This window comes from Meleagris gallopavo, chromosome 5 (assembly GCF_905368555.1).
Source record: "Meleagris gallopavo chromosome 5, MGAL_WU_HG_1.1, whole genome shotgun sequence".
Classification (NCBI taxonomy): Eukaryota; Metazoa; Chordata; class Aves; order Galliformes; family Phasianidae; genus Meleagris; species Meleagris gallopavo.
This window is the reverse complement of record NC_139408.1, coordinates 28,529,655-28,556,947: the sequence shown is the minus strand read 5'-3', so window position 1 is coordinate 28,556,947 and position 27,293 is coordinate 28,529,655. Positions and strand designations below refer to the sequence as shown.

Below are 27,293 nucleotides of genomic sequence, written 5' to 3'. Positions count from 1 at the left end.
GGTCAAAATTAATCATATTCTCTAAGTAGACATTTCCTCCTTCGTGGTTATGCAATGAGTAAAACCTTATTGTACATAAATATTAAATATACCCTTTTTTTTTTGTTGCAATAGTCAAGGAATCCTTCAACAACAAAAATATATTGTTATTGGTACTAAATTATACTCCTTTTCTTTCAAATTAATTGTATTGGAGTTGTCTTTCAGTTGGATGAAAGCTACTGTGTTAAATGCCTTCTCATTATGTAGTAAAGACTTTCTTGCATGTGTAACTTGGATTTTCTTAAGAATATGCAAAGCATATAGGAAAGAGAAATCTTTAAGTCCTGAAATTGCTTTTGAAACTATCTTCTTTATACCTGGATGTTCCTTTATGAAATACAAAAGATATGTTGCAGAAGAGGAAATCAAACATTTTTTAGAAATCAAACTTATAGAAATTCTTAAGTAAAACCATCTGTTTCTGCTTCTCCTTAGAATCACTTTTCTACTTCTACAGTTTTTCTGCTGTACCGTTTACTTGACTCTATGGTGATTCCACTGATTTCAGTGTGTACCTTTCATGGTGGCTCATAATCTATTATTGGTGAAAATATTCCAGTGACAGCTGCTGCTTTTGGCTGTTCAGTGTTTGTAGAGATCCATCTTCACAGGTGTGCAGTTCTGCACCATTCAGCTTTCACTTTCTGCTGTCTTTTGTTTTTTTCCAGAAAGATAGTAGGCTTAGCAACGAAACTGATTTTTGAGAAGCATGTTTGAGGAGCCTCGGTAGGATGTATGTCATAAAAGGAGCAGTGCTGTATCTTCCTCATTTACTTCAGTCCAGGACTGTCTTTTACTGGATTGCCACTTGTGGCCAATGAGAAACAGTTGCCTTTGGTGTTAAAATGTGCCGTAGTTCATTGTTGTCAAAAATTTAGCTATAAATACCTTGTAGCAATACAATTAAATATCCGTGCATAAGGCCTGAGTTGTTACTTTCCCCTTTCTTTTTACGGGACGGGCTTACACACATTCAGTAACTCCCTGTTCTTTATTTGCAGCCAGAAGAGTTGAGAGAAATCATAGAGAAGACAAGGGAGATGGAACAGAACAATGGTCACTACTTTGATACAGCAATTGTGAATTCTGATCTTGATAAGGCTTATCAAGAGTTACTTCGGTTAATAAACAAACTTGACACAGAACCCCAGTGGGTGCCCTCTACCTGGCTACGGTGAAAGAGAATAATTCCAGGGAACAAATGGACTTCAGCTGAGTAATCGTTCTAAGATCGCGTGTAGGTCTGCCCAGTTATTATGTAATAAGTGTCTGAGCTCTGGACCTCGTTGACCGTTGACTGCATCTTTTACAAGTGAAATTAGGTATTATTGAAAAAAACAACATTTAAAAAACAAAAACAAACAAACAAAAAAAACTAATCAGCTTGTGAGCTGATTTAACTGTTCTAGAGGTTGTCCAAATTTTCTTTTTCTGTGGTCTAGAAATGGAGACCTTGTCCGTACTAAATTCTAAAGCTTTAGATTTTTCTAGCATCAACTTTTATACATAAATCCTCCTCTTTTTTCTACTTAGTCACCCTTAGGAAAGCAAAGATTTTAAGTGTGTGTATTTGTATGTACAGTCCACGTTGTCACATAGTTATAAATATGAATGTTATTTAACGCTTAACTTAATGACTTCATATGGGACATGGCAGTAGTTTAGGAGTGTAATTCTACAGATTGTTGGGCAGAGAAATAATCTACGTTTGAAAAATGTGATTAATGAGAAATCTGTCCTTTTCAAAAAATTGAAGAACATAGATGCCACTCTGGTCTGGAGCTGCCTGGTGAGGCTTGAGTTTATATTCTAATTCTAAAAAACATTCCACTTTCTAATAGCACTGTAATTGGAAAATGTGTATAATGTAAATATTTCAATCTTTGTTTTCTTAGGCAGGCTTTTTAATTCTGGGTTGACTGCACATTAATTTTAGGTCCAATTAAAGATGAATTATATTGATCTTTTAGATGTGATATTTTTATTGAATTTTCCTTGAAACATCGGCTGATTGGAGCCGCTGTTTTCCACAGATCTCTAGAGATATTTAGGAAGGCAGAGATTATATTTTTATGAAAAATATGTAGTTATAAAACATTGCTTGGAAGTCAGCTGAAGTTCTCATGTTTTATAACAGAATACTGGCTAAAATAGGCTGATGTGCTGAACATTGGAAGGTAAGTGGGTTTTGTAATCTCTGCGAATGGCTCGTTTTGTGGCTGTTGCTCTAACAGTTAACTAACTGGAATTAAAATAGCTGAAGGTAGCTATTGTGTTATAAACAAGTATTGTAATTCACTAGCCAACATATTGTCCTGCATTTGCTCACTACTGCAATAAAAAAATGGGTGAAACACTGGTAACTGACTGAGAAGTCGCAACAAAGTGGAATACTTATTAAAACAAATAACTTGAAATGAGTGAATAGAAGGCAAGTCTGTATCCTAGTGTGTGCTCTGCGAAACAGATCAGATCACCTTTGCATCTTCAAATCAGCTATGACATTAGTTAACTACGAAGGCTGTGTCTGCAATGAGGGAAATTCTATTACTGAAGCTAACTGAATATTAGTATCTTGGCTGTTTGAGTTTAGGGTCACACAGCCCTTGAATGTGAATATCTTAATGTTAGCCATGGTGTTTATTACTTCCTACAGGTAAAACACGAGTTACGTCAGGTTGTAGTTCACTCCTGACTAATGCTGAAGGATTTAACAAGTAGTTGATTTTTTTCCATACTGTCTTGCATATACTGAAGTTCTAATGGAACAAACTTATACCTGTAGCCGAACAGAGACCTCCAAGTGTATGGGGAATATAAAGAAATTGTAAAATAACATTTCTAGTTAGTGAACTAACATTTTGGATTGAAAAATTAGTGTGCTCCTGTCCTGCTACAAAGCAAAAATTATTTGCTGGTTTAATATTTAGGGCTGAGAAGCAATTAAAGAAGTAAGTAGTGACCCTTCAGGAAAAAAAAAAAAAGGAGGGGAGGGGAGGGGATTGAAAATTCCATTTTAGGAAAAAAAAAAATGTAGCGTTCCAGATAATGATATAAGAATTAGGTACTCAAATTGATAGGTTTTTTGCCTCACGCTGCAGGCACATTTTCAGTTTAATCCATAGTTTGAAAACTACAATGTTCAGGTATATTGAATGTTTCATAGGTGACAAAGTACCCTTACCAATTCTACCCTTTTTCTTTTTAAGAAGATTGTAGATATATTAGGCTCTTTGGTATTGACTGTGTCACTGTGGGACAAGAAGATGGAAAGCTGTAAAATTTGTTACGTAAGGGTAACTTAGCTGCACAGACACTGTCCAAATTCCTGCAGCCACAAGCCTGCAGCTTGAGATGGTTGCTGAAACCCCCTTATGTATTCAGTGTGGTAGCCAGTGTCAGCCTCAGTAATTGCTGTTAATGTCTTTGATGTTTTTCTCCCTAGTTTCTCTGAAATGTTGTACAGAGGCTGTTTGTATAGCAATAAGTTCTTGAATGTAGACTTAAAGAATGTTGAGGTTCAGCTCTACTCTCCTAATTCCCAAGGCACGCAGTACTGATATCCATATAATGAGGTGCTATGATATTTATAACCAGTGTTAGCTGTCCTGCTAAAGGGCTTTGAGCAGCACTAAGAAATGGCTGTCCCATCCTGCCATCAGTTTGAATCTGGAACTACCTGGTATAAGAAATTACTCGGCCTTTTTTACTGTTTTTAATGCAGATTGTGTTTATTCCCTTGAGAGTAAAAGAGATATGCAAAACTTCATTGGTGAAACACTTTATCATGGGCCTTGTAGTGAGCTGTATCAGACCAAAATGAAGGTAATCTGCATTTTTATCAGTCCAGATTTAATTAAAAGTAAACATTAGTTGAATTGCGTAAAATTTTTGAATGTAATCGCGTTACTTCTTAAAATGTAGAGTGGGGGTTTAATGCCTTAATTAAGGTAACTTTATTCAGACCTGTGGTTAGCCCCACATTGTACTTTTATATGTGTATCTGCACTCTGTATTTTGAGACATCATGAACTGCACACTAATGTAAAAATGTAAAATATGTCTAGATTTAAAATAAATCACTGTACAATTTTATTACTGTAGTGAATCTTGGGAATTGTCTCACTGCTGTTTTATTGAATGTGTGAAAGATGCCCTAGAAGATGATCTCTTTACTTCCTTCACTAGGATAAGTGGTGTTGGAAGGGAACAAAATACATTCTTAGGTCTACAGATTCTCTCTGCAGTCTTACTCTGTTTATTTATAGCTGCTGCCTAATTTACTTTTAATCACTACTTCATTTCTGGTAAATTCAAAGGCTTCATCAGTCATCACAATTCATCACAAGCTTTAGGTATCCATAAGTTGCCTTGATGTGATACATTTTCACAGGGGGACATGCCCATCGTCTTGTTTGTAAGCCACAGAATGTCATGTGTCAGAATGCAGCGAGTTCCAGAATAAAATTTTGTTTGCTGATTTTTGGACCAGCATCCACTTTATACCAACTTGAACCCATCTTCAGCTGAATTCTACTCCAGATAAGGTAATAAACTGCTATACGATAAATTGCCATCTGTAGAAGTAGGAGGAATGACACTGTTACAAAGCTCTTAGTCTAAAAAGGTGCAAAAAATGGCTGTTCAAACAGCATGTACAGCCTTTTCAATGTTACCAGTAGGGGGCTTGGAGGAAAGAAAGGTTACTTGGCAATAGACATGGTTACCCAGGATATTGAGAAGGCTGAGGTATTAGTGACTGACAGTGCACTGGCACAGGCTACCTGGAGAAGCTGTGGGTGCCTCATCCCTGGAGGCATGCAAAGCAAAGTTGGATGGGGCTCTGAGCAACCTAATCTCTGGTGGTGTTGGCAGCTCTGCCCACAGCAGGGGAGATGGAACTTGGATGGTCTTTAATGTCCCTTTCGACCCAAGCTGTTCTGTGTTTCTATTAAATCAGTGTGACAGTTTCCAAGCTTTTCAGACAATCATCTTTTAGAATCAGGAGCCAGGCATAACGTATTCAACAGTTAGAACTTTTATTTGTTTCTACAGACAGTACACAAGTTGGCAGAATCACTAGTTAGAACCGTAGATGTTTTAGGCCAGTGGTAACGATCGTGCAACAGAAATAAATCACAGAAGACTATGGATTTCATCAACAGGTTAGAAAACAAGAGCTGCCTACACTCGCATTTTACTTCACTTGTGCCAGTACCTGCTTTAAGCAACTTTCACGTTAATTCACATTTTAGGAATAGAGAACAGTGCGTGCATCTCCCTCCTTAAATAACATTTCCCACTGCTTGTAGTAGCAAAGGAAGCAATTAAAAAGGAATCTAACTAGGCAAATCCAAAGCCATCCTCTAAAAAAGAACGGTTGTGGACAGCCATTCCTATTACGTGAAGAAGCAGGCTGAACACACAACAGAAGGCCTTCCTGATATTAAAGCACCTTATTCATTCTCTCCTTTTCTTCCAAATGCTGTATTTGAGTTCCCAGATTTCTAATCTCCCAGGAGAAATCCACAGTCTGGTCAACGCAGGCTTATACACCAAACTGAGAAGCCACATAAATATGATTGAGGCAATGTCCCAAATTATACAGTAAATGGGCATTCTGTATTTTGGGTCCCCTGCTCCAAATACAACAACTGCATCAGGTTACTCAAAGAGAAGGTCTTCATCCTTCTCTTCTGCTAAGAGATTGGCTGGTTCACGTTCCCCACCAGCAGCCCTCCGCAGCTCCCGTTCTTTCTCAGATTTTTCTTTCAGTACCTTTTTCTTTTCCTGGATCTTCTTTAACCTGTGAAAAGAAATGTGGCTTATCTGTGAAAGCAACATGATGTTTCCATAAAACAGACCAACAACAAAGATGCCATACCTCTTGGCTGTGATAAAGCTGCCTGGAGAAGTTCACCAGGAAATTATCACTAGATGCTGCACTTAAACAACATTCACCATCTCTGCAGATTGACTTATTTACCCAAATTCTAAATTACATTCTTGACCATAAGCAAGTGCTGTATTATACTACTCTGCTCTTCTTGAATGAAGACAATTTACATTTGTTTAATTTCAACTTTGACATCTTTTTCTCAGAACACTGGCTTCTGTGGCAGAGGTGTCCTTAAAGCAGAAGAACTCAGAGTATTGTATTCCATCATTCCCACGGGAGGAAAGATAAAGACAGCTATGTACAACCCAGTGGTAGAGCTACATATGAAACTGTGACAAGTAACTGCAGCTCTTCAGTTGCCCAGGTCTGGAAACTCAGTACACAGTAAGAATAGTGTTCTTTGCCTCATTTCTTGAATAATTTTCTGCTGTCCACTCTGAGGTACAGTCTATTTGTGAAAAAGAACACTCTGGTCTTGTTTTACATAGTTACCTGTAGAATTCCTCTCGTTCTCTTTCATCCAGTTCTGTGATGATATAGGAAAGAGTACGCTCGATCCTGGGAATAATCACTAAACAAATATAAATCAGGAAGTTGATGGACCACCGCTATATTACCTGGGAAGTTACCATAATGCAGTGCACAGAAGATTATTTAAAGTTATTCTAGTAATTCTTAATACCAAGGCTGTCTGGATGCCCACTCTGCCACCCCATCCAAATATAATAAACACACTGCCACCTTTCTACTGAACACCACCACCAAAATTTTGTAAGTTATGCTAGGAAATACTACAGAAATAGTTATTAAAACACCTTAAGACATAGAGACAATCCCCTCTTGTTTCTAGTATACACACTTAAAGAAGTAGATCACAGGTCAGTGGCAGACATGTCAGAATACGTTTCTGCAATCTTTGCTCTGCAGCTTCTCAGTACAACTTTCTAAATAATTTTGCGTATACACTTATCACCCCCTGTACTCCAGCCCCTTTGCAGTATGTTTTATTCTAATTGTACTCAGGAGTTCTTAAACTGGTTTCAAATCATATTAACAGGAAATCAGTCAAAAGAAGAGTAGCTTCCAGGACTCAGCTCCCCATCTTGCACAGAGACACAAAAGCACTATGCATCCCAAAAGGAAAAATACTCACCATGTTCAATTGCATTCACACGTCTATTTGTTATTTTAATGGCTTCATCCAAAGTAACGAAGGATGTCTGATGGAATGGGAACAAATAACAAGATGAACTCAGCATTTCCATCTATTCTACACACAAAACCAAACATTGCTTGGAAGCCAAAGCTGCTCATTTTACAGACTACATTCTTGATAGAAGCAGAACTGTTTCTAGAAATGTTGGTGCTCTTACTGTTTATTACCAGATTACATCTGAACCCTGAACTCTAGCAGCTTCAGCTACAAACTATACTCCAACCACTACCTCAAAATTTCTTCTTAGTGCTCTAGAATGTGAAGAGGTATTGTAACTGTGTTTAGTGGCTGAAAAAGGGTTGAAATTTGGTAAAAGCACTGGGACTAGAAGCCTATAATACAGCTGAAAGTAATGAGCTACAGTCATTGAGACTATACTTCCAGTTCAGAACTGAGAAATCAGAGACCCCCACATTTCTTTCTCCCATCAACCTGTAAGGAGGCCAGTTCCACAAGCAGCTCCACAGCTTTGGCATAGTTCCTCTTCAGCTTAGCTAACTGTTCTCCACCTCTGGCCAAGCCAGTCAGCTCATAGCCTGAGAAAAAAACAACATAAGGTTTGTTGCTAATGCTACCATGGTGTATTCTTACTAGATAAAAAGCAGTGTCTGCACTTTACAAACCAGAGGGATGCAGGCAGCTCAGAAAGTGGCAAGATAAAGCCTTTGCCTTCTAAGAAATCTACCTTCATATTGTTTGTGCTACTACAAACCACTGTTTGTCTATATCCACTGTAAGATCTGCAAGTCTCAAAGACATGGTAAATAAGGCTTCTCCTCATCTGAAAAACTCACTGATTTAGTAAACTAAAATCCACTATAGCCCATATTTAATCCCTTAATGTTAGAGAAACAGTACAAAGCAAAAATAGCTTTGCAAGCAGCAAAATATGGAGAAAAGAAATATTCTTGTGCCCATAATGTAAGCTGACTTATCAGCAAGGCATGACAAGTATTCTTCTATTAGCACAGAATGGCTATGAGTACACATAAGGCAGAATATGTTTTCTACTTACTGTCGCCTCCTTCCTGATAATGCTCAAAAACCGGCAAGGTTACACCTGACAAGAATGAACGCAAATTTGTGTAAAGGAACATAAAGGTTAATATATTTTTTTCTTTTTAAGTACAACACATTTGTAGTCAATATGCTTTTGACAAATTCTGTAAGCTCAGAAGCTTTGTTTCCAAAATCTTCCTATATAGTTTGAAAAGATTAAATTATGCTGATATTGCTATTTTAATATGGAATTTCAGCATTATGTTGAGATAATGGACCCAGATACGTGAAAAATTCAGAGTATTCCATTTTATTTAATATTCAATTTTATATTACTATTTTGTACTTAGAGAAATCAAAGAATCATAGGGGTTAGGAAGGTATCTGTGGAGATCATTCAGTCCAACCACACTACTGAAGTTAGTTCTCTACAGTAGGTTACAGCAGTGGATTCCCCCTGCTTAAGGAATATTTTCAATATTCCTTAATCATTCAATTTTGATTAATCTTTCTTGTTTTATTCAAAAACAATTATAGATACTTAATGTTCTGAAATGTATTTAATCTTGGTACTTTATTTTCTGATCTATTTTCAGCAGTGGAAGTTTCTCTATGACAATTATGCTCTGTTTGAAGATCTAGAAATTAGGACTGCAGTTTATGTACATTCATTTCATCTTCTGAGAGACAAATGACTAAACAAAAAATTATCTCCTGTATCTGAAAAATCTTAGCAAATTATAAGTGTTCCTACTGTTAGATGAATAAGAGAAACAAAGAACAGATGGTGTTTGGAGACGTTCTTACAGATTTCAGAATGTGCTCCCACAGCTCCCCTGAAAGTTGAAATGCCTATTGTCTACAAAAGAGTCACCTGCTACATTGTCTTTCTTAGCTCTGATCTTGACTTGAGCTTTGTTCACATTCTGGATCACGGTGGTACTGTAAGGAAGAAAACATGTATCTTAACCAGAAACACCAAAGTGGTCCATTACTTCATCATTATATCCAAAGAGAAATAGTTATCAGATAACATTGTTATCTGCAGCTAATGGCTTTCCTACAGTGTTTGGCAACAAAAGCAACAGACTTCACAAAATGTAACTCTGGAAATGTCTTAGACCAAGTACACAAAGCATTTCTAAAAACTAGCAAGTTATCTGATGAATGACACTAAAATATTTTAAGAACGTTTAATCTTAATCAACTTGAGATTTTCTCCCCACTGAAAGCAATTTCAAGGATTAAAAGCAGATCAAGACCACAACACTCTTCATTTCTACAAATTCATATTTATTTGTTCCTTCCGAACAGTAATAAGTAAGTTTGTTTACCCATTAACTCTTACTATGTTAACAAACTTGAGCTGGTACAACAGTTCACCCTGAAGGATTCTAAAGTGTCTTATGATCTTCCAAGAACAGGTTACTGTACCAGCTCTTCCACTGGAGTACAATTTACTTACAGGGTGGAATCTGACTATTGTTTATAGCTAAATACTATACCTGGTTAAGACAGGAAACAGCGCCATATCCAGATGAAAGGGCAAAAATGCCTTTTGCCCTCCAGCAGCACACAGGTTACTACAGTGTCTGATCACTGAGCTCTTCCCCATTAATTGGTGGTACCATCAGCTGAATCATTAACACTTCCCCAACTTTATTCCATAAGACTGACGTATGCTTGGATGAATTACACAAACAGCCTAGTTGGAATTGTAATTTATTAAAATACAATTAAAAGATTAGTTTCTCCTGTCCACAAAAAGCCCTCGCTAGCCCTAGTGAGATAAGTGGTCATGAGACAAGAGGCTAAAACAATTAGTAGAACCCCTGAATGTTTTACTGGGAGAAAACATCACATGTTAGATCCCGACCTCAAGTCCACAACAAAAATCAAGATAATGCGTAATCCAATACTCTGCTGAATATTCTTGTTTACCTGTGTTCTAGATTCTAAACTGAAAAATCCAACTCCTTCTCAAATCAAGAATTTGCACATAAATTCTCTTAATTTTTCAGCTCACTCTTCTTACCTGTTTTCATCACACAAATGATCGCTCTCTTGCAGTTGTCTCTCACCTTAACGTCCTACCATGTCCGCTGCCTTTTTTATCCTTGTTAAAAGTTCATTTAAGAAATTTCTTATTTCCAAAAGAGAAATCAACAATCAAAAAAGGATGCCCATAAGATCAGCAATCCTTACCTGAAATCTCCTGCTGTAAACTTTGCCTCAGCAAGTGAAAAGGCAGCTTCTCTCATCACCTCACCCATGAGCAACTTAGTCTGTTGTTTTTTTTTTAAAAAGAGACACCAAATTCAAGGTATATTATTCTTTTTCAAAGAAGAATAATTAACAACATAAAGAAAATAATAGGAAATATAAGAAAGAAGGAAAGAGAAAGAGAACTCTATCTCCAGTTTACTCTCAACCTGCTAATTAGAATTTTCAGATGGTAAAAAATGAAATACAATTAAAACCTATCCAATATGGTAGTATATAACAAGATCTACTAAGTTCTACTGAAATCTTCTAAATTTATATACTGCTGCAGCTAGGAAAGCAGAGTTATGCTCCCCTGTCCTCAGTAGCATCACTTACAAATAATGGGTTATCCACAATGTTGTCCTACATTCTGGTTTATCTAATGAACTTAGAAGAATGAGAATGCACAACTGACAAACAAATTTCAAATCAAGTGAGCCTAAGAGAGAAAAATTCTAATTTGCCTACCTCAATAATTTTCTTAAGGATCTGCCTGAATCGGAGTGTCAAAGCGTCAGACTTCTTCTTCAAGAGGTTGCGACCTGTTTGAGCTCCCTTCAAACGAGCCTTCATGATGGTCTGAGCCCTGTTACAGAAAAAGAAATAAACATGCCCTGCATCATCCAAAGGCATTAAGGGAAAAAAAAAAAAACACAAAACAAAACAAAAAAACTTATGACCATGTCAGAAAATGTTGTATGACTAATTATGAAGCAATGGAGAACATTTCATGATCAGAACATGATGTACATGAAGCCATGTACATCAGCATGGTACAACAGGAAACAATTTCAATTTATTTATTTCCAGTAGCACACTTCCAAGTTTCTGGTGCAAAACTATGAACTGAAGAAGCATCTAAATCTCTCTTCCCTCTCGGCTGTGGAGGATATTTAATTTGAAGAATCTTTTTGATTTAACTAAAATCTCAGTCACTACACTTACGCTAACTTAAGCTACTGCTTTGTTTATGGAGCTATAATGCACAAAGGACAACATTCAGGTCTGTAAAGAGAAGCCTACACACTTCCTCTCCGACCTTGGAAAAAATAAGCACAATTACGATCCTGTCTACACACTGAACACAGTCACTTCTCCACTCCACTGGCTTGATATGAGAATAACTCCATTGAAGTCTACAAGAAGCACACGCACTTTCTGAATGTTCATGAGAAAAACAAAGTCCAGGAACAAAAAAGCAATCGATGTTTCCAACAAACAGATCCCTGTTACCACCTTGAACTACCTTCACACTCTGCTCACCACCTGCCAGAGACCGGCTCCCTTTCTGGTTCAAGCAAGCCCTTACAGGCTAAGAGAGCATTAAAAAAGTCATATTTACCATCAAGGAGGCTGAGCAGCTTCTGTAAGCAATCGTAGCCAGCACAGCAAAGATCATGCCAGCAGCACGAAACAAATAAACCTTGAACTATTCTGTTCTGTCACTTAACAAAAAACTTTTTTGTGGAGATAGGCCACCTGTATTTTTAACATCCTAACTTACACTCCTGTCAAGGTATTGATCGATTACCTCACCGAAACAGATTTGGTAAATGTTAAATCCTTGTGGCAGCACGCAAAACAGATATCTTTTAAAAGAGACTGAGGTGCCTCATCCTCAGACACGTAAATGGAATGAAAAGAGCCAGAGAGCAGCTGACCTGGTAGGTGCTATCATTTACTTCTGACTTGAGGTTCAAAAGAGAACCAAGCAGCACATTAATCTTTCCATATAAACTGTTACCTCACATCTCCTGAGCTGAAAAATGAAGGAAGGGTTATTATTTTATATCTGAAGCTTCCATCCTGCAAAACGCCCTCCATACAGACTATATCCAGCCACCAACTTCATTTTAGGCAAAAAAATTTGAAACTGCCTTTCTCCCCGAGGCTGGAAAGTTCTAAAGAGGAATGTGATGGGACCATTAAAACGGCATTTCTATCAGTTCGTCAGTTTTAAGCGCTTGTGTTCATTGCAATGCCAGCTGCTGTGCTGAGCCCCGTCAGGAGACTCCTGACCGCATGACACACCGTCTGCTGCTCTCTGGGAAGCTACTGGAAATCTGACTGAACACCGCACTTCCCTTTTTGTGCTTTTTTTTCTAAAGGCTTTACGGCCAGCCTGTCTTACAACGACATCGGCGTCCTCTGTGGAGCTGCAAAGGGCAGCGGCTGTTTGAGTTGTGCGTTTTCCCCGACACACGCACTCTTATTTCGTACATGGAGTCCCGTGCAGCCCACCAGCAGCAGGGCTGTCTGTGCGCGCTGACGGCTGGCTTCGAGCCGCCCGAGGACCCCCGCAGCCTCCGGCCGCTTAAAGACGCGTTTACACAAGAAGCGACTCCGGAGCTCTCCCTCCCAACCCGGCGCCTCGGTCCCGGGGCCGGCCGGCCGACACTCACATCCGCGATGGGAAGATCTCGATGCGATCCTTGCCCGACATGGTTGCGGCGGCGGCCGAACGGGCCCGGTCCGGCTGTCACCTCCACGGCCGCCGCTCACGTGACGCGGCGCTACGCCCGCCCCGCCCCGCGGCGGAGGGAGGGGTTTCCCAGTGGGCGCCGCGATGCGAGGCGGTCCGGCGCACGCGCAGTGGGAGCGGCGGCTGGGCGCACGCTGAGGCGGCAGCGGGGGCAGCGCGGGAGGCAGTGTCGCGAGCGCAGAGCGGGACCCCTCGGCCGTCGCCAGGTAACGGCCGCTCCGCCGGCGCCGCGCGGCCTCTGTTCTTGCCCTACGACCGGACCGCGCCGGTCCTGCAGCGTGCGGGCTCGGGAGGGGTGCGGCGTGGCCGAGGCCGGGCCTGGCCGCTTGGGCCCGGACGGGGCGAGAGGAACCGGCGGCGCCCCGCGTGGCCCGGCCCGGCGGCTCCGGGCTCCCTGGACGTCTCCCGTCGCCGCGCTGCCCTCCCGTCTCCCCGCGGCTTTCGCCGGCGGCCGCGTCAGCCACGCTGCGGCCGAGGGAGGTGGCCGGCCAGAAGTCGGTCTCGTTTCTCCGGCTCTTGCTCCGGCCTGTGCAGCCGGGCGGGGTTAAAGCTTAGCCTCAGCATTTCCAGCGGCGTGGGAAGATCGTAGAGTGGTTTGGGCTGGAAGGGACCTTTAAGATCACCTAGTTCCAATCCCCTGCTATAGGCAGGGACGTCTCCCTCTGGACGGCGTTGCTCACGGCCCCGTCCAGCTTGGCCTTGAACGCCTGCAGGGAGGGGAGAGCATTTCCAATGTACGGGACTAACGCCGAGCGCTGGTGTCTGAGGAGAGCAACAAATGCACAGCGATCTGTCTTTGGTCTGTTTTCGCTTACTGCGTTTGATGGACTAGAAAAGTGAACTGTAAAACGCTGGGGTTTAAGCTTAGCGGTGGTTTTTTCAGGTCTCAGATTAGATGGAGTTACATGAAAGCTCCAGCATTTCTGTTGCTTCTCTGCTAGTTTGTATCCCCTTTCTGAACGTTAAAAAAGAAAATAACAATGCAGCCTTCTGTGTATTGTGTGGCTGTGTTTTCTGTAGAGCTTGGCATTATCATCCTAAAGTTCCGGAGCAGTGCTGTGACATGCTGATGTAACAAACCTGGAGGAAGTGTGTGTTTGACTCAGCCTTGTGAGCGCCTGCTTCTGAAGTGTTCTTAAGTTTCTGGATTAAACTTTCAGGTGTAGACAAAAGGAGTGAGGCTAACTCTGGTTAGCAGAGATGAGTGCATGCATCGCTGCCCTCATCGGGGAAGTGAAGCAGGTTAAGCATTTGTTTTTATTGCTATGTGGTTAAGAAATGTTAATGTGTGCTTTTTTTTTTAAAGTACAGTGAAGGAATTCTGTTTTGTTTATCAACTTATGTTTTTTTCCTTCTGGTTATCTACATGTTAGGTTTTCTTTTGTGTTGTTTTTTTTTTTTTTTAATTATTTTTAAAGTCTGTTCTATTTAGTACTTCATTCACATCAGGCTACTTCAACCTTCTGTTCTAATTCTTTCCTTTATTTTTTCGGAAAGCTGACAGGTGGCCTCAGGAGTAGTTCCTGCAAGACTTCTCCAGCCATCTTGTGCTGAGTTTAGAAAACCATTTTCTAGTGTTTCTACCCTCTCAGTAGAGGAGAAATTTTGCTCTACCTCTTACTTTCTTTGCTTTTCGCATGCTGTCTAACAGTGTTTATAGAAATACCTGTTAGCGCTGTGGGTTTCTTCTCTCCCATGTCCTCCTGTTGCTGAAGCCTAGTTTCCAACTTTAATTTTATTTTATGAACTGGATGAATGTAAGAGTGCAGTGCCTTCTTTTCACCACTTGAAGTCTCCTCTCTATCAGACTACAACATTGATAATGAAGTCTGGGTAGCAAACTTTTACTTTCTTGCAAAAAAGAAAAAAGTTGTGCTCATTTTAAAATACCAATTAATCCATAGCTTATCTGTTAAAACCTAACTGTATGCTACTTGAGCCTTATCCTAGTTTGCTCTTTCTAGTGTTAGTGTTCCTCTCTATCCTCATTGTTCTTGGCTGCTTTTTAACACTTATGTAGGCGAAGGCATTTACGTACTCTGAAATAAGTCAACCTTGTTTCTTTCTGTTCACATTCCAGAATGCCAGCACTAAGCTGTAGGTTCTACCAGCATAAGTTTCCAGAGGTGGAAGATGTAGTGATGGTCAATGTTCGATCCATTGCTGAAATGGGTGCTTACGTCAGCCTGCTAGAATACAACAACATCGAAGGCATGATCCTTCTCAGTGAGCTGTCCAGAAGACGTATTCGTTCCATAAACAAACTCATCCGCATTGGAAGGAACGAATGTGTGGTGGTCATAAGAGTTGACAAAGAGAAAGGTATTTGGGGATGTATGGGCTATATCAAGATAGAATTCATAAAGAGAAATGCGGACAAACTGGGCTGCTTAAGTATGAGTAGTTTTGCCAGGAGTTCTTTGTGTGAGGCACTTAAGCTAAATAGACCATCATCCAGCCATCTGATGTTTATGACCATTTTTCCCTTTGCTTATTGGGTTAATGAAGGTCAGTCATATCACCAAAGATTTGCTTAAATGGGTACTCGCCAGCTCAGTGTTTGGTCAACAAACTGTAGTGGAGTTTCTTTTTGATATCTGTGCAGATTTTAAGTCCTGACTGAAGAGAGAAAGGTCATCTAACGTAGTAGTAGAATGTAATGCTTGCAGTCTGTCCTGTGCTGCAGTGTCTTGAATCTTGCCTATAAAATTAATCATATGTATGTAATTATTACGTGCATTCTATAGAAGGTCACAAATTGATTTTTCCTGTGTTCTGAACATTCGAATCTTTGACTTTAAAGTGTTTTTTTAAATATATTTTCTATTTAGGGCATGGTTTTTGAGCTTAGTTCTTTGCATGCTAGTGTGGTTTTTACCAAACCAGTGTTCAGTGACAGAAAAAGGGGATCACAAATTGATGAAATACTATGCAAATTTCTTCTGAGTTGGGAGGGAAATTATTAAGGCACAAGCCTACAAGAATACAATAGAATAGTTTCTCTGTTGTAAGCATTTGCAGCTGAAAGAATAAGTTGATACCTTAATTTGGATTATGATTTGGTCAAAATCATTAACCTTCAGTTTTGTTACTTTCTTTAGCAGCTGATAGGGATAGTGTAGGCAGTGGGCAAGTCTTGAGCCAGAGCATTTGTTACACCTTTCACATGAAGCAGTTAGACTTGGTTTGTGTGGTGTCTGACAATTCCAAAATGGTTTTTCCCCGGTAGGTTATATTGACCTGTCAAAAAGAAGAGTTTCTCCAGAGGAGGCAATCAAATGCGAAGACAAATTCACAAAATCAAAGACTGTAAGTTGCTTTTCTGTGTTCTGGTACTGTATGCTGCTGTCTTCTTTCCTGAATGACCAAAGTACATAGATGTAACGCAGCATGAGGTTGTATTCTCATTTATTAGGCATACTCTGATTGTCATTTCCCATGTAATATATAACCAGTCTGTCCGAGTGCTGTGGAAAACTGATTATTAGGTAATTAATAGATCAAGTAAGGTGACAGTTGAAAATCTGTATTAAAAGGATGACATTTAAATGCTAGAAATCCAGAAACATCCTAGTTTAACACATCAGGCAAATTTTATTGGAGAAGGATGCAGATAGTTTAAGGCATTGCATCTCACCCTTATTGCTCTGTGGTCGTAGGTTTCTGAAAGGAATGCTTACTGTTATTTATTAATTTGACTCTGATTTTTTTTTTAAATGTACGAGTATACTGAGTCTTTAACAACCTGATTATACTTCATCTGTCAGTTTCCATGGGATAATTATTTTGACTTCGTAATTGCACAGCTGAAGTTTAGATTAATGAAGTGCTTTTGATGCTTTGTGGGCACATAGAACTCTGTAATCAATTGTTAAATATAGGGAAATATTGTTTTGCAACGTCATGCAGTATTTAGAATCCAAACACTGAATCATTGATATTTTTTACAGTGTTTTTATCAACTATTTGGGGTCTGGGTTGTCATCTGCAGGACTGAGCTTTATGCTGCACAAACTGAGTAGGAGTTGGTCATTATGTGAGAGTGGATAAGTGAGGGGGAGGGTTATTCCATTTTTGTTTTTTTTTTAACATCCCTTTTGTGTTCAAGGTGTACAGCATTCTTCGCCACGTTGCTGAGGTGTTGGAGTACACGAAGGATGAGCAGCTTGAGAGTCTGTTCCAGAGGACTGCCTGGGTATTTGATGACAAGTACAAAAGACCGGGATACGGTGCTTATGATGCATTCAAGCATGCGGTCTCGTAAGAATGTTTTTTGTCTTTAGAGATTTATTTCATAATGACAAGGAATTATTTTCTGGAATAGATACATCTTAATTTTTTTCAAGGATCAATCAGTTGAGAAGAATGTGCTGCTTGAGTACACTTATTGATTCTTGATCTCAGTCTTCCAGTTGCTTAGTGTAGTTATCTCTCACTACTTTGTTCAAGTTTCCAATGCTCTTGAGAAAGAAGACTCGAGTTGTTTTCTTATCTGTCTTTGAATATCAAATTTTGCCTAAGTTAGTCTTCTAAAAGCAGTAACAGAATTTGATATGGATGAATATTGAGGCACTCACTGAAGAATGTGTTTAAGAGGAAACAGATTATTACAAACACTGAACAGTTTTATATGGCTACAGATGAGCCTGTGATGTTTCTAGTAGAAGCAGCAGCACTAATACTGGTTTCTCTGTCAGAATTTACCTGTTCTTAGACTGCATCAGGTGTTCTTATCGTATATAGTTCTGTCTGAAGAGATTTCAGCTTGCTGCTCGTTTGTCTGTCACCGGCAGAACTTTTCTTTTATAAATGCAGCAGATGGGTTTGTTGGTTCCTTGCACATCCAAACTGAAAGAATGAAAATAGGATGATGAGTTTAGAAATGGAATTACAAACAGAAGAGTTGGAAACAGTGATTCTAAGCGAGTATGCACCAAGATTGCTTGTTGTTGATATTTTTTATTTATGATACTTTAATTTACTTTTTTCATTGGCTTAAAATCATTTTTTGTTGTTTTGGATAAGAGAAAACAGCTATAGGCCTTAGAGGAGCTGCTTTTTTATTTTCTAATTTCAGAGATATTTGGGATAAAACTAATATGGCAATAAAGAGAAATGACAGCGTGTGAAAAAATTTTATCTTTTCTTCAGCTGTGAATGTAGCCAGCAGATAGATCTCTCTGTGATCCAGTTACTGTTAAAAATTATTAAAAATTATTAAAGAGTAATGTGTTACTTTGTAGAAAGATGGGAATCTTTCTTTTGTATGAAAACTCAAAAACCTCAGGCTCATTGTGAGTTTATCTTCACATTGGAGGAAACATAAATGGCAACAGTTAGATGTGTTTCTCATTCTATATATAGTGTACAAGGCAGTAGACAGTACTGTTTCTTTGGTTGTTTGATTTCTTAGAGGAAAGAGGCAGACGAGGTAAACTGTCTGCTTTAAGTGCTTCCATTATAAAATACACTGTAAACAGATTTATTTTATTTTCTTCCACTATTTCAGCAGTCTCTTAAGAAGTTTGTGTGTTCTCTTTGCTAATAGATCCACATGATTATGTGTAAGAATATTGAAATAATGTCAGAGGTTCATGTGGTGTCGTATCTCACTTCAGTACAACTTCTGTGCTGTTTCTTGTCTTGGCTCAGAGATCCTGCCATCCTGGACAGCCTAGATCTCACAGAGGAAGAGAGGCGTGTATTGATTGACAATATTAACAGACGTCTGACTCCACAAGCAGTCAAAATCCGAGCTGGTGAGTTCTTTCCAGATCATTACTGAATAGATTTTTGACACTTTAAGTAGGCTGTATCTTGTAAACTATAAATTCATTTCAGACTAGTGGCTCGTGGTGCTGAATTTTGAGAGAAGCTGATCTTTTAGAATTAAGCTGTGTTCATTGGGAAGTGATAGCAGAATGTCTGTATGGATCCTGATTCCAAGTCCAAGCTGGTTTGACTTTCCCACTGCTCCCGCACTCCACATGCAGATTCCTTGGGACACAGAAGTAGTTCTAGTGTATGAAATCATGTTGCACTGGCACACAAAATACTTAAATATCTTTATTACGGATTCAGTAATATCTATATTTTTTTTCTCGTCATTGCAAGTGTTAAATTCTTTTGTTCCCTATTAGGGTGATTGATCTTTGTGTGCATGGCTAGGTCAAATGTCCTGTCCAATTATACATAAACGGAGATGATTAGTTCTGACTTTCCTCCAGTTGTATTTCTTGCTGGTTGAGTGCAAACCACTCAGCTGGACACATTAGTTTAAGCCAGGCTTGTGTGTAATGTATTCATAAAGTTTGAGCATCTTTGTCTCAGTAGCTCAGTGTTGGTGCAGAACAAGCATGCAGCTCCAGTCTACTTAAGATGCTATAAAACTGTAGATCTGGTTATACAGTTAACCAAACAGCTTAAAAGCATACTTGCCATTAAACATGTAGTCAGTGAGCAGTGTTGTGTTTTTAACTGCATTCAGAAATTGTCTTTGCTCTGCGAGTGTACACTGAAGAGCAGTGACACTTACTGGTTGCTATGGAGGGAAAAAAAGATATTCCATATCCATGTGACAATCAAGTTAAAGAAGGGAGCACAGAAAGTAAGATCATGAAAATTTTACCTATTATTTTAGATCACCAGGAGTTAACAAACTTCAAATATGCGAGTAGGATTTGATGGCCATGAAGAATGGAACTGCTAACGTAAACAACAGTTGGCTTAGCTTTGAAAATAAAGTATTTGAAGGGCATGTTCACATACTTTCTTGCCTGTTTTGTTCTGATGGTCTGAGCTTATTTGTAATTCAAGCATACAAATTTTCCGTTGGCTTATGGTCTCATCCTGAGGCTGAGGCTGACTGGGTTGCTTTCCTGGGAATATGTTTGGGTTGTAGCTGAGAATTAGGGTGTTACTGTCAGTCACCTGGGAGGGAGATTAACTCCTCTGTAGAAGTAACCTCTCGCACCATTGCTGCATAGATTTTAAAAAAGAAAAATAAAAATCTTTTAAAACTAATTAGGAAATTATAGATGTGACCAACACAAGCCTAGGCCTTCATTTCCTTTCCAAATGTTTATAAAAAGCGATAGCTAGCTATTATTTTAACTGTATCTTAATATGACTTATCTTCAAAATAATAAGAATTCTCCATGTTTCTAAGGTGATGTTTTTATTGTAGTTGTTGACAGACTTCTTTGAATTTGTGGCGGTGCACTTTCTCAAGTTTTGATTTTCCTGATAGATCTTTTGTTCCTTCAGTACTTATTCCTTGATCTCTCCATGTTAAATATATCATTGTTCTTGAAGAACAATTAAATGCGTCACTATTATCCTGTTGAGTTTATTGGACAGAGAGTGAGTGAATATGAGTGCATAATTTCATATCTAGAATTTTCAAAGCACAATGTCAAGTGGTCTAATCTAAAGAATTTAAGACATCTACATCAGCTTACAAGCCAAGAAGTTGAAATACTACTTCTATTTTGGAAGATACTGAGGGTATCATTGTGAGTAAACACTGGTTGCTAAGAAACTATATTAAAGCTTAAGTTAAAAAAAAAGTTTTAAGTTTCTACAGCTTCTGATAACTTTAATTTCTATTAATTTCTATTAATCTGTCCTAGATATCGAGGTTGCATGTTATGGTTATGAAGGTATAGATGCAGTGAAAGAAGCTCTGAGAGCAGGATTGAACTGTTCCACAGAGAACATGCCCATTAAAGTAAGTGTCTGTCTTAATTGTGAAATTCAAAGCAAAGCTTTCAGTACTGTGCAGTTGTCACAGTCACACAGCTGAGGGAAGCTGGGTCCTTGCTTCCTAGTTTTCCTGTCTAGCACATGCACAAGACTTCTTTTCTGCTATGTGATCCCAGTTGTTCCTGTGACTGTGCTGTGGCTTTTCAAGTTCATTCCAAGATCAAGAAGCTGTTTTTATTCTCTTCAATTAATTGTCTACTATTTGCATACTAAGTATTAGTGTTCCTTTATATAGCTTTACAGCAGTTAGAGAGCAAAAAACTTTATTTTCAGAAACAAGACTTTGTAAGGAAAGGAATATAAGGAATATTTTGTCCACATATGTTTGGAAGAAGGGCTGCTCATACCTAAGTATAAATTTTCCACTCCAAACACTGTAGGTTGGTTATTCACTTTGTTACTACTGAGTGTTTTGAAAAATCTTACAAGTGCTTGAAAATATTTTCTTACAATGATTTTTTTATAACAAAATAAATAATGTACCCATCCAGTTGTCTTTAGAGGGAAAAAAAAAAACAACCCACCTATTGATTGTCACAGTCTTCTAATTGAAAAATTAGTGATAGACTGCTTTAAACGGTGTGGGAGTTGGTATTCTCAGCAGTATTTGTCTAAATGAGCATAACACGTAGGAATAATTGGTTTTTGTACCAGGAATTAGACAGTCTGTGTGGTTTTTTGTGTGCTATTTTTTTCCAAGTTATGCATGCTTTCAGAAACAGCTTTTCTAATGGGAAAATGTTTATTTTCTTCTACTGAGCATGTTTTACTGTTGTTTATTTGGTTTTCTTTTCCTCCCTATGATGTGCAATAGATCAATCTGATAGCTCCTCCTCGGTATGTGATGACTACTACAACACTGGAGAGAACTGAAGGACTCTCTGTTCTGAATCAAGCCATGGCTGTCATTAAAGAGAAAATTGAGGAGAAGAGAGGAGTCTTCAATGTGCAGATGGAGGTGAGAACACTTTGCGTTCTAGAATGTAACTGATTTACTTCATTATACTTTGCAAGTAGAGTAAGATCCGTAGCACTAGGAGAAGTTTTAGCAAAAGGCATTAGGGAACTTGGAAAAAAAATAATTAAAGCATAAAGTTCAGTATTCCTGAAATAATCGAATGACCAAAAATTCTATGTTTCTTCTGTTTTATTAAACAATCTCTGGATACACATTTTATTTCTTGATCTAGAATCAGAACCACCAACCTTAATTTTCTTTTCCTTCTCAATCTGCAGACAGTGTTTTTTAATTGTTTTTCATGTTTTTTTTTGTTGTTGTTGGTTTTTTTTTCAGCCTAAAGTTGTTACTGACACAGATGAGACTGAGCTTGCAAGGCAATTGGAAAGACTGGAGAGGGAAAATGCTGAAGTGGATGGAGATGATGATGCTGAGGAAATGGAAGCAAAAACCGAAGACTAAATACTCTGGGATATTCAGAAGAGAAAGCATATGAAAAGTTAGAGACCCCATTGCAAACACTCTGGACTAAATGTTTCCAGTATTGAAAACTTCAAATGCAAACACTTGAAGTATGTTACTGGTTTTAAAAGACCAATAAAGCATCTCCTGAGTAACATTTGATGCAGCAACTTACAAATTGAATCCTTCAAAAGAAAGGTGCCAAGTCATATTCAAGACACAGATCTCAAGACCAGAGGGAGGCTGCAGCTCCACGTTTAACACTTAAATACATAACAATTCCAGATTGGTGATTGCAGCTTCTATAGGCACGAAAACCACACAGGTTGAACAACTCTAGACAGGATGTATTTGAGCAAATATCCAATAAAGTTCTGGGCTATGTAACCTGAAGCTTCTTTTTTTTTTTTTTTTTTTAATCTCTTGTTAAATTGCCTGGAGAACTATCATCAGTTGGTGATTCCCCTTTAATGCTGAAAAGGGAATACCGAAAAGGGCCTCCTTGTTTAAAATCAAGGCAAGAATTAGTGGAATCATGTTTTAGTGTTTTTGTGTGTGTGTTTGTTTGTTTTTTACAGGTTTGTTGATGTAGATTTCTTTAGAGGAGTGTTTTTCTTCTGCATTTAGGTACTCAGATGTTACAGCTCCAATAAGTATAGTTGATAACAGAAATATAGTTACTTTGTTCCTGTATGTGAATATAGCAGGAGCTTTAATGAATTTATTCATACTTCAAAATAGTGCTGTATTCTGAGCTAACTGTTGCATGACCTTCCAAGTCCATGTGTGCTAAATCTAGTTTACGCTGGGCTGAACTGTTTATCTCCTCAAAAGAGAAGAAACGAGATGGGCTTTCCATAAAGTGGGAAAAAACCTCCAGTTTGCCCTTGCCTGTGGGAATTGAGAGGACAGTTCTTTTTAAAAATGAAACTTGTTCAAATTGCTGATTTTTTAATGGATTTTTTTCATAGTTGTATCCTATATTGCACATCTTTTTTCCTTATTTTGTGCTGCTTCAGGAGTAAATGCATGAAAAAATGCATTTTTAGATGTTAGGACAGCCTTGTCATGTTTAAAGTTGTATTCTGCATATCTGATAACTTTTTGGTTTTCTTCCTCAATTCACTAAAACAGTGAATTGACCTCTGTTACTCACAATATGTGAGTGCTCTGACAAAAGAACAGAGTATTTAAGAAGTAAATATCTTCCTGTGATCTGTACTGAGGTAATGCTGTGAAAAACTGCATTGAAAATGAGCCAGCCTTACTTGTAATAGTGTTAGCAAGGGATTACAGTTAATGTTGCCTTTAGGAGCTATTTTGCTGTATTAATAGGTGGGCATTGTTTCTGTCAGTAACTGACTGGATTGCAGTAGCTGGAAGGAGGAGCTCTGATGTGGCTGATGTAAGGCTGCTAGCAGGGTACCTGAGGCAGCACTGAGCACAGCTTCATTCTACTGCGTTGGTTTGCATGTCAGTGCCTTGGGTAGCCTGTTGAGTTGAGGAACCTTAGCACTTGTTTCCTTCTGTCTCAGCCAGCCTGTTTGGTGTGTCTGTGTTTTTGCCTACCAAGCACTTCGGTAAGTGTTACGGGCTTTGTGTGTGCTAATCTTTGTGGAGTGTGAAGTCATGTATTCCTGTTCATTAGCAGCTGTGCTGCCTGCTAGACTGTAATTGCAGGACCAAAGTCTCTGCTACAGTGCTCATGTAGTCAACTGAAGGGGAAGGTGTGGATGTAACTGTAGCATCAGATGTGAGGATCTCAGCTTGATTTTCATTTCTCAAATTAGTTTTGTAAGCTTGGCAATTTGATAACAGTTTTGCTTAGGGAATCCTTTAAGGAGTCATTAATACAAAGAAACACAAATGTTAGATGGGATCAAGCACACCATCTGGTAATGCAGTCCTATATCCTGTTTCTGATTAGAGGAAGTAGTGGCTGCTAACGGAGGAGTGTCCAGCTTTCATGGGGTGGTTGTATTTTGTTTAGCTCTCAGTAGAGTGAAAATTCCTTGCTTTATTCTTGTTGGATTCTGGCCTTCATTATTTTTCAGATGCAGTGGAACTGGCATATTGTTCTTTGTAGCCAGATCTGTGTTTAATTTCATAGATTTTTTTGGTCCAGAGAACAGACAGCTGAACAGCTGTTTTCAAACACTGCCATGTTTATACAGCTAATTTACAAATGCTCTTGCATCAGAATACTCAGGAACATTTGCCATCTTCCACTTTCATCTAGAAATGTTTCATCTTTTTTTTTTTTTTTTTTTTTTTCATTTTATTTCATCCCTAATCCACTAAGGAACTAAAGATTTAATGGCATCCTACACCAGGGGGCAAAGTCTCAGCATTTTAAGAAACTGGGAAAACCTCAAGTATGTAATCCCCCAGTGTGATGCTGTTTACATCATAATATGCAATGGGAACTATAGAGCATGAAATGGGAGAAGTCCTTCGGGTGGGTTCTCCTCATCCTTTTCTTGTTGGGAGACTAAACGGGAGGCACCAGTAATAAAATAAAGCAATCTGTGTTTCCCTTCAATCATGAGCCTGTGATCCTGAAGCTGCAGACAGCTGTTCCTGGCCATCCTAACGCAAACTCTCTAGGATATGATGTATTTTGTGGTCACTTGAAAAGGAAAAAATTGTCTGCCACTCAAAATATTATGCTGACGTATGGAAAACACTGTTTGAATGGATCTGAGGAAACAAATAGTCCTTATGGTGATTTTCAAGTTCTGCCACAGGCTTAATTTTTTATGGCTTTCTAGATTTATATAGTTCAAAGCTCATCCTTTTCTTCTGAGAGACTTAAATGCTTGAACTTGCCTTCCCGGCACATGCCTCGGTATGACAGGCACATGCTATAGTATGATCTACTGACCCATTTCACAGTGTGTGACCCTTTTCCTACAAAGCTGAGAGATCTGTTATTACTCAGCCTCAGGGAGCAATCTATGGACAGTCGGTTAGCCTTGCATAACCTCTACAGAATGGGGAGGGTTGGATACGTGCGTATTACAAATATCCCAAATATCGAAGAAGTACTTCCAAGTGTTAGAGTAAGTAAAGGCTCCTGTCTATCAAAACTACATGGTATGGAACCTGTTGCTTGCTGACCAGTGGGGGGGGGGGGATTTTTCTTCACCATTCTTCATCAGTAGAATTCATTGTTAGTGGTAATTTTGCTGAAATACATCTGTAGGGCTGTGGGTGGTCTTCATACTGGAAAAAAGAAGTGCTCACTCAGAACTTGGACCAGGGCTGATTATTGTGTAATTCTGAGATCACTGTCTGAGCCAGAGCTCTCTGCAAGCTCCTGCCTGTCCTCACCAGTATGGAATTACCTTCCCCACCTGGTTACGGGCTGCCTGCAGTAACAAGCTGAACAACATGAAGGCAAACCTCAAGTACAGTGTGCTGGAACGTGGTATTCCTGGAGCCTGTTACATAAAGCATGCTGCTCTGAGAAACAAACTCAATATCAATGTATTGTTCCTACCTTGATTCATGGCTGCTTTTCCTTGATTCAGCGGTGGTAGCATCTTCAAGTGCCCGTTTGGATGAATAGCGTGTATGCTTTCAGTTACTGCCTGAAGTTTAACAACTGTGGGACAGTGCAGATGTGTAGAGGGTTAACTTTAATTCTGATATACAGATAATTTAGTGACATGATGTTATTTACTACTTTTCTGCTGACTACATCAGTTTTGCTCCCAAGATTCTGCTGAGTGCACACTTTTATGTATGCACCTATGCATGTAAATACGGGTTGTTCCTAAAGAAAAAAAAATAGTTCAGTTCCTTTGTACTTAAAGGCCAAAAAAACAAGCAAGCATTAGTCTTTATGAAAATTTACACTGATATCTTTGAAAACACCACATACCTGCAAGTGAAACTGATCCTCTGCGTGTCCTGTTAAGCTCACTGCATTGCTTCAGGCAGTCTGAGGAGCAATCTGGCCTACAAAGTGCCAAGCAGAGTACAGAAGGAACCACTCACTTCAGGGTGGGTTCCTGCTTTTGAGATCTCAGTCAGCATTCTTTTTGCTTAAATGGGATTTGGGGTTTTTAACTTTGACTAGCAGTCAGTTGCCCACTGTAATTCTCATTATTTATGCAGGGCCGTTGTATGGGAGGTCTCCAGTACGTTGTCATGATTAACACCTTCAGTATCTCCTTTTTCCTTTCTTAGCAGAAATGTAATAAAAAAATAAGATAATGACTTGCTTGGTCCATTTCCTGCATGCATGAAAGTGTGACCAGCAGTCTGAGCAGAGTGCAAACACAAGTGAGCTGCTTGAGAGAACGTGGCTGACTGAAGAACTCTATTTTTATTCTTTTTTTTTTTTAGTGTATAGCAACGGGTGCTCTGTTATGCTCTGTTGTGCAGTGCGTCATGCTTCTTATCGCAGTCTGTACCTTTATCTGCATTCATCACCTCCATTTGGCTACAAGTCAGGAAATGCTCACAGTACAAGCAGACTGTATGCTGCAGCTGTCTGAAATACTGTTACTCATTTTGACTGACTTCATCAGGACCTATCAAATATGTTTGCCGTGCCTGGGTTTTAAAAAACGAAATAATGCTCAGGCACAAAAAGGCACTGTTTCAGAGGTTTTCCAGAGTTTCGAGAGGTCACTGCACAGTGTTTGCCAATCAAACTGCCATTCTGAAAATCCAAGCAGTTGCTTCCACAGCAGTTTAGGTTGCTAAGTTGAAGTACACCCGTATTCCCAACTACACCTACTTGTCCAGCGACTACTGAAAGCAGGGCGGACTTTGGGAGACTTCGGTGCTTCTTCAGTAAAATAAATTTGTTGAAGCAATTTATTTAGGTTTGTAAAGCTCTCCTTGTGCTCACTGTACATGATACACTTGGAGGTGCTCTGATCTATAGCAGTCTTGAAGATACACTTACTAGATGAGGCGCTTAATTCCATGGAATAGCTTTGTCTGAAATGTTGAGGTGCGGTTCTATGGTGCTGCTTCTCCCCCCATGCAGTCCCGTGTCTCACCTTATTTGCCGTTGTGAAGCTGCTGCCTGTGTTGGCTTACTCACCGCACGGTGGTTTTTTATTACTCTGAGTTCAGTGAAATTCCTTTGAGATCCTTTTCAGACCTCCCTTTGTTTCTCTCCCCAGAGGGCAGGTAATGCACCAGAGCCAGCTCAATGTTTAACTAACATCTCATAGGTGGGAAGAAA

General features: G+C 39.2%; 3 protein-coding genes and 1 long non-coding RNA gene across 5 annotated transcripts in view; 2 read left to right on the top strand and 2 right to left on the bottom strand.

Annotated features, from left to right (window-relative positions):
- The window catches only part of PALS1 (protein associated with LIN7 1, MAGUK p55 family member), a 52,460-nt gene extending 48,323 nt beyond the window's left edge, over window positions 1-4,137 (top strand). The window contains 1 exon segment of the mRNA XM_085225005.1: window positions 1,044-4,137. Coding sequence (XP_085081131.1) covers window positions 1,044-1,220 — 177 coding nt within the window. The 3' untranslated portion in view covers window positions 1,221-4,137.
- A 920-nt stretch (window positions 4,138-5,057) lies between these two features.
- Window positions 5,058-12,982, bottom strand: ATP6V1D (ATPase H+ transporting V1 subunit D). Its single transcript, XM_010711552.4, has 9 exons — window positions 12,824-12,982; window positions 10,890-11,007; window positions 10,362-10,441; window positions 9,031-9,098; window positions 8,173-8,217; window positions 7,590-7,693; window positions 7,095-7,161; window positions 6,434-6,512; window positions 5,058-5,848 (listed from the first exon to the last, which is right to left on the bottom strand). Exons 1-9 carry the CDS (start codon window positions 12,862-12,864, stop codon window positions 5,707-5,709), a joined length of 744 nt encoding a protein of 247 aa, XP_010709854.1. The 5' UTR covers window positions 12,865-12,982; the 3' UTR covers window positions 5,058-5,706.
- Window positions 12,970-22,474, top strand: EIF2S1 (eukaryotic translation initiation factor 2 subunit alpha). Its single transcript, XM_085224990.1, has 8 exons — window positions 12,970-13,109; window positions 14,984-15,225; window positions 16,133-16,212; window positions 17,012-17,163; window positions 18,556-18,662; window positions 20,535-20,632; window positions 21,482-21,625; window positions 21,962-22,474. The coding sequence occupies exons 2-8, from the start codon at window positions 14,985-14,987 to the stop codon at window positions 22,085-22,087; spliced, it is 948 nt and encodes a 315-aa protein (XP_085081116.1). The 5' UTR covers window positions 12,970-13,109; window position 14,984; the 3' UTR covers window positions 22,088-22,474.
- On the bottom strand, window positions 17,157-27,291 carry LOC146544299 (uncharacterized). 2 transcript variants are annotated; one of them, XR_014883570.1, is made up of 3 exons: window positions 25,974-27,291; window positions 25,590-25,865; window positions 17,157-17,751 (listed from the first exon to the last, which is right to left on the bottom strand). It is a non-coding gene; the product is annotated as an uncharacterized LOC146544299 (long non-coding RNA). The 2 variants fall into 2 exon arrangements; XR_014883569.1 differs by lacking the exon at window positions 17,157-17,751 and having other exon boundaries at window positions 24,332-25,865; window positions 25,974-27,233.
- Between the last annotated feature and the right edge of the window lie 2 nt (window positions 27,292-27,293).

Coding starts and splice junctions, on each gene's coding strand:
- EIF2S1 (XM_085224990.1), top strand. CDS start 14,985: ATGCCAGCACTAAGCTGTAGGTTCTACCAGCATAAGTTTCCAGAGGTG. Junction 16,213..17,011: donor AATTCACAAAATCAAAGACT/GTAAGTTGCTTT, acceptor TTTGTGTTCAAG/GTGTACAGCATTCTTCGCCA. Junction 17,164..18,555: donor GCATTCAAGCATGCGGTCTC/GTAAGAATGTTT, acceptor GTCTTGGCTCAG/AGATCCTGCCATCCTGGACA.
- ATP6V1D (XM_010711552.4), bottom strand. CDS start 12,864: ATGTCGGGCAAGGATCGCATCGAGATCTTCCCATCGCGGAT. Junction 10,442..10,889: donor TCCTTAAGAAAATTATTGAG/GTAGGCAAATTA, acceptor AAAAAACAACAG/ACTAAGTTGCTCATGGGTGA. Junction 8,218..9,030: donor TAAGAAAGACAATGTAGCAG/GTGACTCTTTTG, acceptor CATTCTTGTCAG/GTGTAACCTTGCCGGTTTTT.